This window comes from Dama dama, chromosome 15 (genome assembly GCF_033118175.1).
Source record: "Dama dama isolate Ldn47 chromosome 15, ASM3311817v1, whole genome shotgun sequence".
In the NCBI taxonomy this organism is placed as follows: Eukaryota; Metazoa; Chordata; class Mammalia; order Artiodactyla; family Cervidae; genus Dama; species Dama dama.
Window position 1 is genome coordinate 29,840,236 of NC_083695.1, and position 14,435 is coordinate 29,854,670.

The window sequence follows — 14,435 nt, forward strand, 5'->3', positions numbered from 1 at the left end:
CAAACCCAGACCTCTGGACTCCACGTGTCTGCTTTACATGACTCCTTTCTCTGCCTGCTGTGGAGACGGGGTTTTGAGTATCTCCAGGACAGAGGTGGAGGGTCCACTGGCATTGCAGGCTCGTAGTGGGCAGTCTGATTTAACCTGGGTGAAGGTGGAGAGGCTTTAGTGAACCAGAGTGAAGAGGGGGTGTTAGCTGAGCGTGGATCCCATTCCATCGTCCCAGCAAGTTCTCTAGGGTGGAGCCTGCCCACCTAGCTGCCCCCGTCTGTATGGTGATCAGTGGCTAAGCGATCGCATGGTGGTGGTGGGCATTCATGTCTTCAGCTGATGTTTACCAGCACCTGATTTACTCAGGGCTCTATGCTAGGCTTTGTGGGGACATGAAAATCACCAGGACATGATTCTACCTGCAAGGGCCCTGTAGTCCACAAAGGGAGAAAGATGTAAAGAGGAGGGAGGGTCAGGAGCAGGTGGCATTTGGCCTGAGTTTTGTTTCTGGGGTAAGATTCAGGTTGCAGGGGCAGAGTGGGGTGATGGGCCCTCGAGGAGGTCCAGGGAAGGGGCGGTGGAGTGGGTGTCCATGCCGGATAGTGGTGATGGCTTCTTCCTCCTTGGGTACCCGGCAGGAGTGTGTCATCTTCTGTGTGCGGGAGGAGCCTGTGCTGTTTCTGCGAGCTGCTGAGGACTTTGTATCCTACACGCCTCGAGACAAGCAGAATCTTCATGAGAACCTCCAGGGCCTTGGACCCGGGGTCCCGGCGGAGCGCTTGGAGCTGGCCATCCGGAAGGAGGTGAGGGCCACCTGTGTGGGTGGGAGGCCGCCCTCCTGGTAGCCTTGGACACCTTAGCTGAGCCCCAGCCCGCTCAGCTCTTACTGGCTCATGCTTGCCCCTTCTGCTGTCCCACTTGGGCCAGTGGCTGCTGCAAGGCCAGCTCACGGGGCACCAGGGTAAGAACTTCTCTTCTCAGCTCTGTTTGCCTCCGCTCTTTCCCCACCCCGCTTTTCTCCTCCAAACTCAGTGTTCTTATTTAGAAAAGGGTCTGGTGGAGGGCAGAGAGCACTCGACTGAAAGTCCCAAGACAGGTTCAGCCTTCCATGAGCTGTGAGGCCTGGGCGGGGCCGCCTCTCTCCCTGGGCCTCTGTTTCTGAGGTTCCTCTGACCTCCTCCTTCACAGCGTGGGGACTTGTCCAGGTCTCTGAGGCTGTTCACACACCATAGAGCTGTGTAAATAGTGTGTAGGGGTCATGTGTCCCCCCTCCTCCGAGACCTCCCCAGACAGGCACAGAGGTCGCGCTGGCTGTGGTCGTCTCCCCACCTCCTTCTCAGGCCTCGTCCCCTCCAGGTCCCAGCTGACCAGCCTCCTCCTGTCCTTCAGTCTGGTGGTTTGGCCAATTCCTGCTGCCCACCGGGCAGAGCCCTTCCAGCCTGACTGCGGTGTGGAACGCATCAGCTGAGGCGTGGGTGGCTGCCCTCGGGCCAGCGGTCACCCCAGTCCCTCTAGCACTCCCAGGGCACAGAAGGTACCTCTGGCTGTAGTTCTCCCTGGAGGGCAAGCAGCCTGTCCATGGCCTCCGTGTGGCTTAGGTGCCTCCAGAGCTGAGCCAGCAAGGTCCATCATGGCCCTCTGGCCCCTGGCCTCCATCTAGATCCACGACTTTGCCCAGCTGAGCGAGAACAAGTACTACGTGTACCACAACACCGAGGACCTGCGGGGGGAGCCCCACGCCGTGGCCATCCGGGGCGAGGATGATGTGCATGTGACTGAGGAGGTGTTTAAGAGGCCCCTCTTCCTGCAGCCCTCCTACAGGTACTGGCCAGGCCTGCGCGGAGGCCGCAGCGTGCTGGGCGTGGGTGCTCGCTGGGCCTGCTCTCCTGGTGCGGCCTCAGTCTCACCGTCTGCAGGTTGGGCTGAGTCCGCCATGCCTGTGTCTCCCCCGGGAATGGTGGATGTCTGGGGTGTGGGGTGTGTGGCTTACCTGATGGGCTGTTCCCTGTCACCCGGCAGGTACCACCGTCTGCCCCTGCCAGAGCAAGGGGCCCCCCTGGAAGCCCAGTTTGATGCCTTTGTCAGTGTCCTCCGGGTAAGTGGCGACCGGAGGAGTGGTGGGAGCTTGGTGGGGTGCGCAGGTGCTTGGAGAGGGGGTCTGTGTCAAGGCCCTGTCTCCTTGGAGATGCCTGGGTGGCCGTGTCTCCTGGAGGAAGGCCGAGGGGGTGGTGTGTGTCTGTGTGGGTGTGCAGTTGTGTGCTGTCTAAAGGCAGAGCCCGGCACGGAGTGTCTGAATGACTGGGCTCTCTGGCTGTGGCTCGGCTCCTCACTTTGTTGTGTGATCCTGGATGACTCTCCTAACTTTTCTAGGTCTCAGGTTGCTCATTTCTTTATTAGAACTAAAATTTTTTACCCTCAGGTCTTCAGCTGATACTTCCTGAGTACCTGTGTTTCGGTCTGTACTCCCCCGGGAGGCGGCCTTATTGAATTTGCAGTGTAAACTGCATAGCAGTGTGGCTGTGGCCGTGTGTCCCCTCTGAGTAGGTCTCACCTCCAGGGCCTCGCTGAGCCCCCTGGAGCCTGGAAAGAGGGCAGAGTCTGTGCTCCTGGGGCAGGTGGAGCAGACCGAGCTGTGGGATTTGGCAGAAGCGACTGCTGGTCTGTCCCCATCTTGCCACAGACTAGGGGGGAGGCATCGATGTCATGATGCCCCTCCACCCGCATCCCAGCTTGGCCCTCAGCTGAGGGCTTTCCGGTCACACCGTTTCCTGCTCTTCGTGGTCCTTTCCCAGGAAACCCCCAGCTTGCTGCTGCTCCAAGATGCCCACGGGCCTCCTCCTGCTCTCCTCTTCAGCTGCCAGACGGGCGTGGGCAGGGCCAGCCTGGGCATGGTTCTGGGCACACTCCTCCTGTTTCACCGTGGTGGGACCGCCTTGAGGCCGGAGTGAGTGGTGTGGAAGCCAGTGCCCCAAGGGGCTGCGGGGATGGGGGAGGAGGGGGCGGGCCGCCCCAGGATGCTGGGGACACATCAGAAACCCAGAGCTACAGCTGGATATTGGGCATCGGCAGCTCCTTTCCTGGTTCGCATAGACTTCCCTGGGTGACCTGGAGAAAGTCACTTGACCTTTCTGGGCCTCAGTTTCCCCAGTGGGGCAAAGGCCTGTTGTTTCCCCTACCTGATTTGGAAGGGAAACTTGAGCTTGTAGTCCAGTACAGTCCCGGTGAATGGGAGGGTGCTGACGTGGCCTTCGGGACTGCTGATTATGCTGTTGTCCCTGCCTGTCAGGGCTGCCCCTATGAAGACCAAGCTGCTGTCCATGGAGCAGCTCGAGGTGGTCCAGAACTTTCTCCACACAGTGCCCGAAGGGAGGAGGATGGTGGAGGAGGTGAGCGAGGGGACTGGATGAAGAGCTGGGGGTGGGGTGGTGGGGGAGCACTCGCTGCCCTTGCTGGGGATCTCTCCTCCTCAGCTCTCCCTTCCTGACCAGGCATTCTCTTTGCCCCTCTGTTCTTTTCTGCCTCCTGCCGTCTTTCCTTGGCCCTGCTCCCTCCCTGTCTCTGTCCCTTCTCCCCTGCCCCGGTCCCTGGCTCCAGGTGGACAGAGCCATCGCCGCCTGTGCAGAGTTGCACGACCTGAAGGAAGTAGTCCTGGGAAACCAGAGGGAGCTGGAAGGCAGCCGGGCCCAGGTGAGGCGCAGAGAGCTGCTGCTTTCCCTGGGTGAGGCCTGTTGACTGGCCCCTTTCAGCCTGGCTTTTCCTGATTGCTGCTGCTGCTTCCATGAGTAGAGAGCAGTTTTCAGAGGAAGGGGAGATGGGGAGCTGGGCCTGCAGGAAGAGAGGAAGTTTACTTTTCCTGATTGGGACCCCTCGCTGCAGAATAAACAGGATGGAGGAAGGGGCTGCTGGCGAGGTGCTGGAGACTTCTGACTGCAGACGCTTTCCAGGCTGCTCCAGGCCCCCTCTGCAGATGAAACACTTGCTGTTTCGTTGGGAAGACTGGGGTTAGGTCTAGCCCATCTTCTAGAAGAGCGATGCGCTCTGGGCTGTCTCAGCAGGCCTGTCCCGGTGCTCTAGAGAAAGGAGGCTGGCTTGACAGTGTTTGCACACAGCTCATGGAAAGAATCTAAAGCCCACAGAGCCTTTTTCTTCTTTCATGCTTAAAGAAATATCTTTTAAAAGCAATACTATGGAAAATTGAGAAATTAGAGAAGAAGTAAAACTGCCCATCATCCAAGCACAGCTACTCTGAGCATTTTGGGCTGGCTTCCTTCAGTTTTCGTATTTCTGATGTTCTTTTGTAGCTTGTCCAGGCACATTTGCATCCTGTTTGTTTCATGTAACCCTGTCTTTTCCATGTCATACCTGCTTGTCGTCGTTGAGATTTATTGCTGTGGAACCAAAGCCATTGCGAGGCCCAGCCTTCCTTGGCCTGATTACCGGGCTTCTGTTTCCGGCTTGGCCACCTACAGGCATGTGGGCATGGCCAACCTCCTTCACTGCTCTGTGCCTCAGTTTCCCCACACATAAAGTGGGGCCACGAACAATAACTGCTCCATAGGGTTGTTGTGAGTTAGGTGAGCTCAGGCCATAAAGTCTCAGAAGGGAGCCCGACAGAGCAGCTGTTCCTGGGCGTTCCCCTGCTGTGATGTACAGGCCCCTTCCTGTTGCACAGTGGGGTCACCAGTGTACCTACTTTGCATTGAACTGCTTCATGCAAATGAGGCTTCTTCGTATTTAGGATTTTTCCCCTTATAAGGTCTGGATTAGGGCTTGACAGACTATGGCCCACAGGCCAAATCCAGCCCACCACCTGTTTTGATAAATAAGTTTGGTTGACATGAGGTCTCGCCAATCCATTTATGTACAGTCTGCAGTGGTCCTGTGCTGCCTTGGCAGCATCGAGCTGTCGCAACACGGATCTGGTGGCCCGCAAGCCTAGAATATTTACTGTCTGGCCTTTTATAGAAATGAAAGTTTGCTGAACTCAGGCCTAGATTCCCAGAGGTGGGATTAATCTTCATCCAAGGGCATGGCCTCTTTTTTTGTGCCTATACGAATCTCACTTGCCCTCCAGAAGGTGGTGCCAACCCAGCAGGAGAAGCCTGAGATCCACAGGTGAAGAGAAGGACCCTTGGAATTCGCTCTGACAGCCCCCCTGCCCAGTAAATGCTGGGGCGGGGAGGGTCACAGCTCTTAGGCGGGGCCTTTGGCTCAGGGAAGGGTGTTTATACACTTGATGCTTCAGCACGGATTGTGTGGGTGGTGCTGGGACCATGCAGTGAGGCCCAGCCTCTCTGGGCACAGCCTCATCGAGAACTGGAATGCTTGGTCCAGCAGCAGCTGTGGTCACCAGCAGCTCTCTCTGAACACGGATGAACCACAGCAAATGGGCTAGAGTTAGATGCTTGCAGGAACTTCCAGCCTGGCAAAACAGTGTCATGAAGGGCAGGATAGATTGCCCTCTAGGGATTTCTGAGGCTTAACTTCCAGGGATGGGGTTGGGTGGCCTGAACTGCCCCATCTTTACCGCTGGCCCTTCCGGGTCCCTCCCTCTCAGGGAAGCAGCAGCCAGCACGGTGTCCAGCAGAGGGCGCTTCAGAGCCTGGAGCGGTACTTCTACCTGATCCTGTTTAACTACTATCTCCATGAGCAGGTGGGGCTGGGGGATGAGCGGACACACGCCCCCTTCTCCTGGGGCCCCTCCAGTCTCCCCACTCGGTGACTGGCATGGGGTCGCTCTGTGGGGCTGGGGAGGGGAGTGGGGACGTTTGTTGCTTTCAGAGGAAGGTGGGAATGGGGGAAGCAAAGAGGGACCCAGATAGAGGGACAGTCCCTGAGCGGGTCAGCCCAGGAGAGGCCCCATCTCTCTTTCCTCTGGGTCCATCTCTGTGTCCTTAGCCAGGGCATCGGGGCCTGGAGGGATCTCACTCTGGACATCCTGTTCCTCTCTCTTCACCCCCTTGCCCCTGCTCTGGGCCGTGATGGGTGTCTCCCGGGTCCCTCACCACGGGGTAGGCAGGAAGAGTTTGGGATGGCCCTGTGCCCCTGAACTCCCATCTCTTTCCGCCTTGGGCTGCAGTACCCGCTGGCTTTTGCCCTCAGTTTCAGCCGCTGGCTGTGTGTCCATCCTGAACTGTACCGCCTGCCTGTGACGCTCAGCTCAGTGGGGCCTGTGGCCCCCAGGGATCTCATCACCTTGGGCTCCCTGGTGAGTGTACCTGACCGCTGGGGAAGTGGGAATGGTGTGGGCTGGCCCTGGGGCTGGTTACACCCCTGATTCCTGTGGGGTCGGGCTAAGCATTGCCCTCGATGATGATGGGTGATGGGATCTGCCTGGGAACAAAATGGGACCATTCTCAGGCCTTAAGAAGTGCTTGCAGCTCTGGTTACTGTTCAGTGCCTGCTCTTCATTCTCAAACCCGAGTGCTCTGGGCAGGGAGTGAGGAGAGCCGTTTCTGGTAGCTTTGCCGCCAGTGTCGCATCTTTGAGTCTCAGCTTGCTTATCCGGAGAGTGGGCACCATTGTTCTTGTCCATGCCGGGGTGGTCATAAGGCTCCAAGCGTGCAAAAGTGCTTTGTAAACTGTCAAGTGCTGGTCTTATCCCCCCTCCCCCACGCCTACCTGGGGCCAGGCTCTGAGCCTCAGTGGCTGCTGTGGGTCCCAGGCTTGCTGCTGTCCCGACAGGGGGCAGATGACCTCGTCTCCCCGGATGCACTCAGCACCGTCAGAGAGATGGACGTGGCCAACTTCCGTCGGGTGCCCCGTTTGCCCATCTATGGCACGGCCCAGCCCAGTGCCAAGGTGACCGCCCTGGGGGGCACACTTGTGGGGACGGGGGAAGGTGATTGAGCCCTTTCACTGATGGCCCCCCTGTCCCCCAGGCCCTGGGGAGTATCCTGACCTACCTGACCGACTCCAAGAGGAAGCTGCAGCAGGTCGTGTGGGTCAACCTGAGGGAGGAGGCTGTGCTGGAGTGTGACGGGCGAACCCACAGTCTGCGGCGGCCTGGGCCCCCCATGGCCCCCGAGCAGCTGGAGGTGGGGCTCTCCTGCCTTCTACCACCCCTATGTTGGAGGCCTTCTCGGGAGCTGGCATGAAAGGGTCTTCAGAAGCTTGTATGCTTCTGTTGTACAGTTGGGGAAAACACCCCGAGAGGAGTGTCTCAGGGAGTGACTGATTCAAGGCTGTCATGCTAGCCCCGGGTCTGGTTATAAACTGGAGGCTCGAGAAGGGGCAGTGATAGGCCCAAAAGCCAGGACTGTCCTGGCCGTAGCCGGCTCTGGTCTTTCAGGGCTGGCCTGGGGGTTGCCTTGTGGCCTGAGCACTCTGTCCCACCCTCCCCTAGAACCTGGAGACCCAGCTGAAGGCCCACCTGACCAGGCCTCCCCCAGATGCCGAGGGCCCGCGGACTCACAGGTTCCAGACGTGCCTTACGATGCAGGAGGTCTTCAGCCAGCACCGTGGGGCCTGCCCCGGCCTCACCTACCACCGCATCCCCCTGCCCGACTTCTGCGCCCCTCGCGAGGAGGTGAGAGGGCCAAGCGGCTGAGGCCTCTGGGGCGGGGAGGACGCCCTCTCTGTCTCCCTCTGGTCTGGGTCTTGGCTGTGGGCACAGCTCCCTGGAGGGGCGAAGAGCTTGTTCTGCACGGTTTCAGAGTGGCCTCCGTGGTTTATTCATGCCTTCCAGGGTTTGCGTTTATGTGTGTGTGGGTGTGTTTTCTGTGATATAAGTGTTGTGGGGTGGGTTAGCATGTCTGTGCTGTTGGTGGAGTCTGTGTGTGTTCATAGTGGTTGTGAGTGTGGTTGTGGACTGTGTATGTGTGTGTGTGTGGTGGGTCTGTGTCTGTGATGGGCTTGTGTGTCCCCCTCACTTGGCTCTGTGGTCTGGTTGCCTGTAGTTTGTTGCCCCCTAGTGGTCATGTGCTGCAGTGCTTGGCTGAGGTCCAAACTGCCCTGAAGCTGGGACCTGGGTTGGGTGGCAGTAGGGCTGGGGGTCCACATGCAGGCTGGGGTCACAGCGCTTGGGAATATGTACGTCCTCCCTGGCGGGTGGTAGCACCTGGAGCCTCAGGTGTGTGCTTGTGTGCGCTAACCTGTTCAATGCCAGGTTACATGGGGGTGTGGCTGTTTACACGCACAAGGTACCTCAGTGAGCTGAGTGTGTGCATACCAGGTTATGAGCCTGACATGACCAGGCACTGGATGGGCACTCCCAGGGCAGCTGCCGGGGTTGCCATTGGGAGGGACAGGCCGCCTTGGGAATCTGCAGCAGGAGCACCCACTGACTCCAACCTCGGTTTCCCTGTGCAGGGTTTTGACCGGCTGCTGGGGGCCCTGCAGGCTGCCCTTGCCAAGGATCCGGGTACTGGCTTCGTGTTCAGCTGCCTCAGCGGCCAGGGCCGGACCACGACCGCCATGGTGGTGGCTGTGCTTGCCTTCTGGCACATCAGAGTATGTGAGGACAGGGGTCTGCTCCGGCAGCGGGGGCCAGTTGGTCCCTGGGGACCTCGGCGAAGGCAGGAGGGTCTGGGGGCTGAGCTGGTGCCTGGTGTGGTCCCAGAGGCCCCTCCCGTTAGCCCTGGGCAGACAACATGTGGGCTGGCAGACGCCCAGCGTGGGCTCTGGGCACGGGGCTGTGGGAGGGTGCAGTCTGGTAGCTGGCTCTCAGTCCCAGCGGCTGTCCTCTCTCAGGGCTTCCCTGAGGTGGGCGAGGAAGAGCTCGTGAGCGTGCCTGATGCCAAGTTCACCAAGGGCGAGTTTGAGGTGAGTGTGTCCCCTCGGGTCCCCGGGGGACACCTGCGGGAGGAGAGAGGATGAGTCTCCCTGGCAGGTCTGGAGGGATGTTCAAAGCTCCTCCCAAGGCCATCACCTTCTTCCACCTCCTCGTATCTGTACTTCCCTGTCTCCATTTCACAGATGAGCAAACCAGGGCACAGGGTAGCTTGGCTCTGGGCCCTGGCAGATGGCTGTGTGAAGTGGGCGCTGGCCCCTTCCCCTTTCTTCCTGGCCCTGCTGCTGGGTGGCTGTGTGCACTGGGGAGACCACTGGCCACTATCTAGTCTGGGTAACATTGACGATTGCCTCACAGGCATCTGGGGCCCGTCTGTGGCTGGTGACCTTGTGCAGGGCCATACTCCACCCCACCCCGTTTCAGTTCGGGGTCCTGGATAGACGCACTGACCTTGCACATTTAGCCACCCGGGTACTTACCCCTGCCACGTGTCGTCCCTCCTGACACCCTGCAGGCATGGCAGTGTCCCTCCCTTCTTGCAGATGGGGCATGTGGGACTCAGGCGGGCACGGGGCCGCCCAGTGTCAGCATGGTGCTCAGCGCCTGCCTGCCTGGCCAGCCTCGCCAGTGCCCCCTCCCGCCCTGCCCCTCCCTGCATCCTGACGCCCCGGCCTCCGTGCAGCTCCTCAAACTCACCAGGCGCTGTCAGCCTCTGGGCCTTTGCATATGCTTTTCTCTTGCCCTGGACCACTTCTCTCTTCTTTCTCCTGGATGATTCACAGATTCTTTTCCTTTTATTTTTTTATTGTGGTAAAATACGCATAACATAGAATGTGTCTTCTTAACCATTTTTCAATATACGGTTCTCTGGCATTAAGTACATTCACGTTATTATATGGCCTTCACCACCATCTCCAGAACTTTTTTTTTCCATTTATTTTTATTAGTTGGAGGCTAATTACTTTACAATATTGTACTGGTTTTTGTCATACATTGACATGAATCAGCCATGGATTTACAAGAACTTTTTCCTCAGGCCAGATTCACCATATCCCCTAACTCCCCATCATCCCACCCCTAACCCCTGGGAGCCACCATTCTACTTTCTCTCTCCATGAATTTGACTATTTTATGTACTTTCTATAAGGAGAATCATGCAGCTTTTGTCCTTTTGTGACTGGCTTATTTCACTCTACAAAATATCTTCAAAGTTCATTCATGTTGTAGCATGTGTCACGATTTCCTTTTTCAAAAGGCTGCATAACATTCCATTGTAAGTACTGACCGCGTTTCATTTATACATTTATCTGTCTCTGGAGACCTAGGTTGTCCTCTCCTTTTGGTTATTGTGAGTAATGCTGCTGTGAACATGGGTGTACACATATCTGTTTGAGTCTCTGCTTTCAATTCCAGAAGAGGAATTGCTGAATCAATTGGTAACTCACTGCTTAAGTTTTGAGGAACTGCCATATTATTTTCCACAGCAACTGCACCATGTACATTCCCACCAGCCAAGTACAAGGGTTCCAGTGTGCATCTCCACATTCTTCCCAACACTTGTTGTTTTCTGTGTGTTTTTTTAATAGCCTTCCGAGGAGGTGTGAAGTGATACTTCGCTGTAGTGTTGATTTGTGTTTCCCCAATGACGAGTGATGTCGAACATTGTTTCATTTGTTTTAAGGCCATTTGTTTATCTTCTTCAGAGAAATGTCTGTTGCGTTCATTTTTTTTATTTAAGTTGTTTTGTTGTTGTTGAGTTGTAGGAATTCTTTATATATTCTGGATATCGGTTCCTTATGAGGTATGTGATAGTTTGGTGGGTTGCCTTTTTACTCTGTTGATAGTGTCCTTTCATGCAAAAGTTTTCAATTTTTTTTTTTTTTTAACTACACCATGCAGCATGAGGGATCCTAGTTCCCCAGCCAGGGATCAAATCTGCACCCTCCTGCAGTGGAAGTGTAGAGCCTTAACCACTGGCCCGCCAAGGAAGTCCCAAAAGTCAAATTAGATTTTTTTTCTTGTTTTCTGTGCTTTTGATGTCACGTCCAAAAAGTCATTGCTAAGTGCAGTATTATGAAGCTTTTCTTCTAAGAATTTTATGGCTTTAGCTCTTAAGTTTAGGCCTTTGATCTATTTTGAATTAATTTTTGTGTATAGTATAAGGTTAAGGGTCCAAGTTTATTCTTTTGCATGTGGATATCCAGTATTTTCAGCACCGTTTGTTGAATAGAATGTCCTTTCCCCACCTAATGGTTTGGCAAAAATCTTTTGACCGTATATACGATGGTTAATTTCCAAGTCTGCCAGTCCTTCAGATGTGATAGTTAGAACTGTCTCCATTCACATCCAGTCCTATGCCAGGAGCTCTGTATGTGCTTCCTTCTCCACCCTTTACAGCCCCCATGGGTTAGGTGCCCTGGCTACTCCCAGTTGATGCAGGGAGCCAAGCTCATCACCCTAGAACCGCATCAGAGATGGGATGGGACCAGAGCATAGCCAGGAAGTCAGCCTCCTGTGACCCAAGGATACTCTGTACCCACCCTCACCCATCTCTAGCATCCTCATGTCTAGACAACTTCCTCTGTGATTAATTCAGGTCTGTCAAGCCCACAGTCCAGTGGGGAGCATTTAATAGAGTGTGAAGAGGGCTGAAATAGACATTGGTGCTGAGGGCTGAGGGTATAGCTTGGGGGAGTCCATTAGGGCTTCGTGGAAAAGGTGATATTTGAGTGCATTTTAGAAGGACGAATGAGTCTGCTTGGGGCTGTGGGGAGGGGTAGTATGCAGAGAGGATCAAGTGTGCAGAGGAGGGCGTCTGGAAAGGGCAGGACTATGGGAAGCTGCGGTTGGGCAGAATGGAAGGGTTTGAGGTGGGGGCCACTGATTGTGAGGACCTTGGAGGGCCTTACTGTGTGTTTGATCTTAACCTCGAGGCCAGCAGGGAAGTAGGGGAGGTCGGGATCAGAGTCTTATGCTGGAGGGCCAGTGTGTGGAGGAAGGCATGGGGAGGGGAAGCTGGGGCCTAAGTGAGGATGGGCCTGCCCAGTGAAACAGGAGCCCAGTTACCACTGGTTGGTCTTGAGGACCAGTAGTGGTGGGGCAAAGAGGGAGGCAGCAGGATGACCTTGGGTTTCTGGCTGGAGCTGGTGACAGCCAAGGAGAGGAAGGGGAGGAACGATTCACCAGGAGAGGCTAAGAGTTTGGTGCCTTGCATTTGAAAAAGCTGCAGCCCTCTGCTGGGGAGCTGCCCCTGGGTCATGCTGGGGGTCTGCCTGTGGTCCATACTCCTCTCCAGTGAAGTGTCCCACCCAGAGCTCGGAATCCAGGCGTGGATTAGCCCAGAGGTCCTCCCTCTCCTCCCACTGGGCTGTATCTCCACCCCCGCCAGTGTGCCAGCTCAGGGCCAGTCCCTCTGAGAAACACAGGGATGAGGGAGATCTACCTCCACACCCCAGCCCAACCACCACTCTGATCCCACTAGGATGCAGCTGTGGAGGTGGGTCAGATCAAGAGAAGAGCTGAAGAGCTGAGTTAGTCGGGTTTTGGTCTTTTGTTCATTTAGCATCATCCACGGAACACCTCCTAGGTGGAAAATCTTGCTCTTGGGGGGGTCAGGGAGCTTCTCATCTGGTGGGGAGTGGATGTGAGCAAGTGAGCACGTGGCTGCATGAGATGGATAAGTAGGTGGCGGTCGACTTTGGGGCTCTGAAAGGACTATGTGGGCTTTTGGGGTGGGTAGACTCAGAGGGCTCCAGGAAGGCATTGGACCCATAGGAGGAGTTTTGAGTGAGGCTGGGAGGCAGGTGGGGTCAGACACTGGGGGACCTTGTAAGACGTGGGGGAGCTTTTGGTTTTTATGTTGAGTGTAAGGGAGCCAGGAAGAGATTGAAGGTGCCCAAATAGGAAGCTCTCACATTTATACTTTTGTAAGGCCTCTCTGGCTACCAGTGAGGGGGAGGAGGCCGGGCTGCTGCAGTGGGTTGGGGGTGCTGGAGGCCTGGATCGCTGCTGGCGCAGGGTGTGGGGGTGCAGGGTAGACAGTCAGAGCAAGATCCACAGCAAGTGACTGGGAGGGTAGCTGGGAGGAGCCCTGCACTGCAGAGCGTCCTTAACTGGCCTCAGCCTCCCCAGGTAAAGGGAACGCTGTCCACACTGGGTTTCCCAGAGCTGGGTGTCCCCAGAGTGCCTGCAGGGTGGAAGGAGAGCCCGTGGGGCCCCATCTTAGGCTTATCATACACCCGCTGGTCGTCCCGCCAGCCCCAGTTACATGACAGTTATCCATTTTATGGATTAGAGTCCTGGCTAAAGCTCCATTTGAGGCAAGTTTCCTACTGCTTGAAAAAATAAGCCCCTTGGGAGCCCTGACCTCCGAGATACCCAGGAACACCCTTGGGCCCCGTCCCTGTCTGAGAAGTGAGGGGCCGTTAAGGCCAGCACGGCCCTTAGTGTGGGCGAGCCAGTTGCTGGTGCTGGAGGCCCCCGACTTGGTTTTCGTTTGGCTCATCCTTCGCCTCTGGCCCCAGGTGGTAATGAAGGTGGTACAGCTGCTGCCCGATGGGCACCGGGTGAAGAGGGAGGTGGACGCGGCGCTGGACACGGTCAGCGAGACCATGACGCCCATGCACTACCACCTGCGTGAGATCATCATTTGCACCTACCGCCAGGTGAGCCCCGGCCCACGTGCCGTCCCCGCGTGCACAGCCCAGGAGGGGGCTGACCTGCGTGCGAGGTGGCTAGGGCGCCCCACAGGACCCTCCGGGGCTCTCAGCCCCTCCTCCGCCTCCTGGAAGTCAGGGTGATCTCTGACATGGAAGCATGCCCAGCCCTGACTTTCCCCACTGGATTCCGCAGTGTTCGGTGGGGTGTGTGCAGGGGTGAGGTTCAGAGGATTCGGCAGCTGCTGTGGCCCTGGGACCCGTCAAGGATGTGAGTGCTTAGAAAGAACACCCTGTCCTCATCCCTGTAGTGCCAGGCATTCACCCTCCAGTTTCTGGGCCACAGGAGGCCCTGGGGGTCCTAGGGAGGACGCAGGTGGGTAGATGGGGTCCTGGGGAGCAGCTGTTTAATATCCGGCAGGAAAGCCATCCAGTGTTTTCACAGCTGATGCTGCTTGAGGGACTGAACATTCAATTATTCAAATCAGAAGTTTTCTGTAAAAGTCCAGATTTCATATAAAAATTCAGAGTTTTAGCTGATCTAGAAAAAACAAGCCCTCTCGGCAGCCATGGTCCCAGGCACTCTGTCGCACGTTGCCTGGCTGGTGCAGTTACCCCGCCCAGGGGGGCTGCTCTGGCCATCAGACTCGGGGGCCCCTGGTCTCTGTGTGGAGCATACTGACCTGTCTAATTCTGTTCCTCTCTGACCCAGTGAATATGATTGTCTTCTGGGCAGAGGTGGGTGCTGGCGTGGGAGGGGACAATTGTGAAGGGAGTAGCTTTGAGAAGACTGTGCCCCAAGTGAGTGAGCACCCCCTGGGTGCTGACCTGCGGTGGGGCAGCGGTCCCCAAGAAGGGGCGGCTCTGAGCCAGCCCCACGCTCGGCCTTCACTGGGCACGCGTTGTGAATGTCTGATCCAGGCCAACTTTTGCTCAGGGTCACAGATCAGACTACATTTGGGGGAAAAGGGTGTTTGTCTGGAGGCAGGCCATCTGGGGTCAGGTTATGCCCAGGGTCAGCGGTCAGTTGGAAGGGATACCAAATTTGGGGTGGGGAA

General features: G+C 56.5%; 1 protein-coding gene across 10 annotated transcripts in view; it reads left to right on the forward strand.

The window, feature by feature from the left end:
* Nucleotides 1-14,435, forward strand: part of PALD1 (phosphatase domain containing paladin 1) — a 101,128-nt gene that overhangs the window by 66,134 nt on the left and 20,559 nt on the right. For 9 of the 10 annotated variants that reach the window (XM_061161726.1, XM_061161725.1, XM_061161722.1 and 6 more), the window contains 14 exons: nucleotides 630-794; nucleotides 1,652-1,812; nucleotides 2,011-2,086; nucleotides 2,784-2,935; nucleotides 3,278-3,377; nucleotides 3,586-3,678; nucleotides 5,549-5,644; nucleotides 6,071-6,199; nucleotides 6,676-6,792; nucleotides 6,873-7,028; nucleotides 7,337-7,519; nucleotides 8,302-8,442; nucleotides 8,683-8,754; nucleotides 13,246-13,386. In XM_061161726.1, coding sequence (XP_061017709.1) covers nucleotides 630-794; nucleotides 1,652-1,812; nucleotides 2,011-2,086; nucleotides 2,784-2,935; nucleotides 3,278-3,377; nucleotides 3,586-3,678; nucleotides 5,549-5,644; nucleotides 6,071-6,199; nucleotides 6,676-6,792; nucleotides 6,873-7,028; nucleotides 7,337-7,519; nucleotides 8,302-8,442; nucleotides 8,683-8,754; nucleotides 13,246-13,386 — 1,782 coding nt within the window. The remainder of the gene's footprint in view (nucleotides 1-629; nucleotides 795-1,651; nucleotides 1,813-2,010; nucleotides 2,087-2,783; nucleotides 2,936-3,277; nucleotides 3,378-3,585; nucleotides 3,679-5,548; nucleotides 5,645-6,070; nucleotides 6,200-6,675; nucleotides 6,793-6,872; nucleotides 7,029-7,336; nucleotides 7,520-8,301; nucleotides 8,443-8,682; nucleotides 8,755-13,245; nucleotides 13,387-14,435) is intronic. The other variant, XM_061161727.1, reaches the window with a different exon arrangement.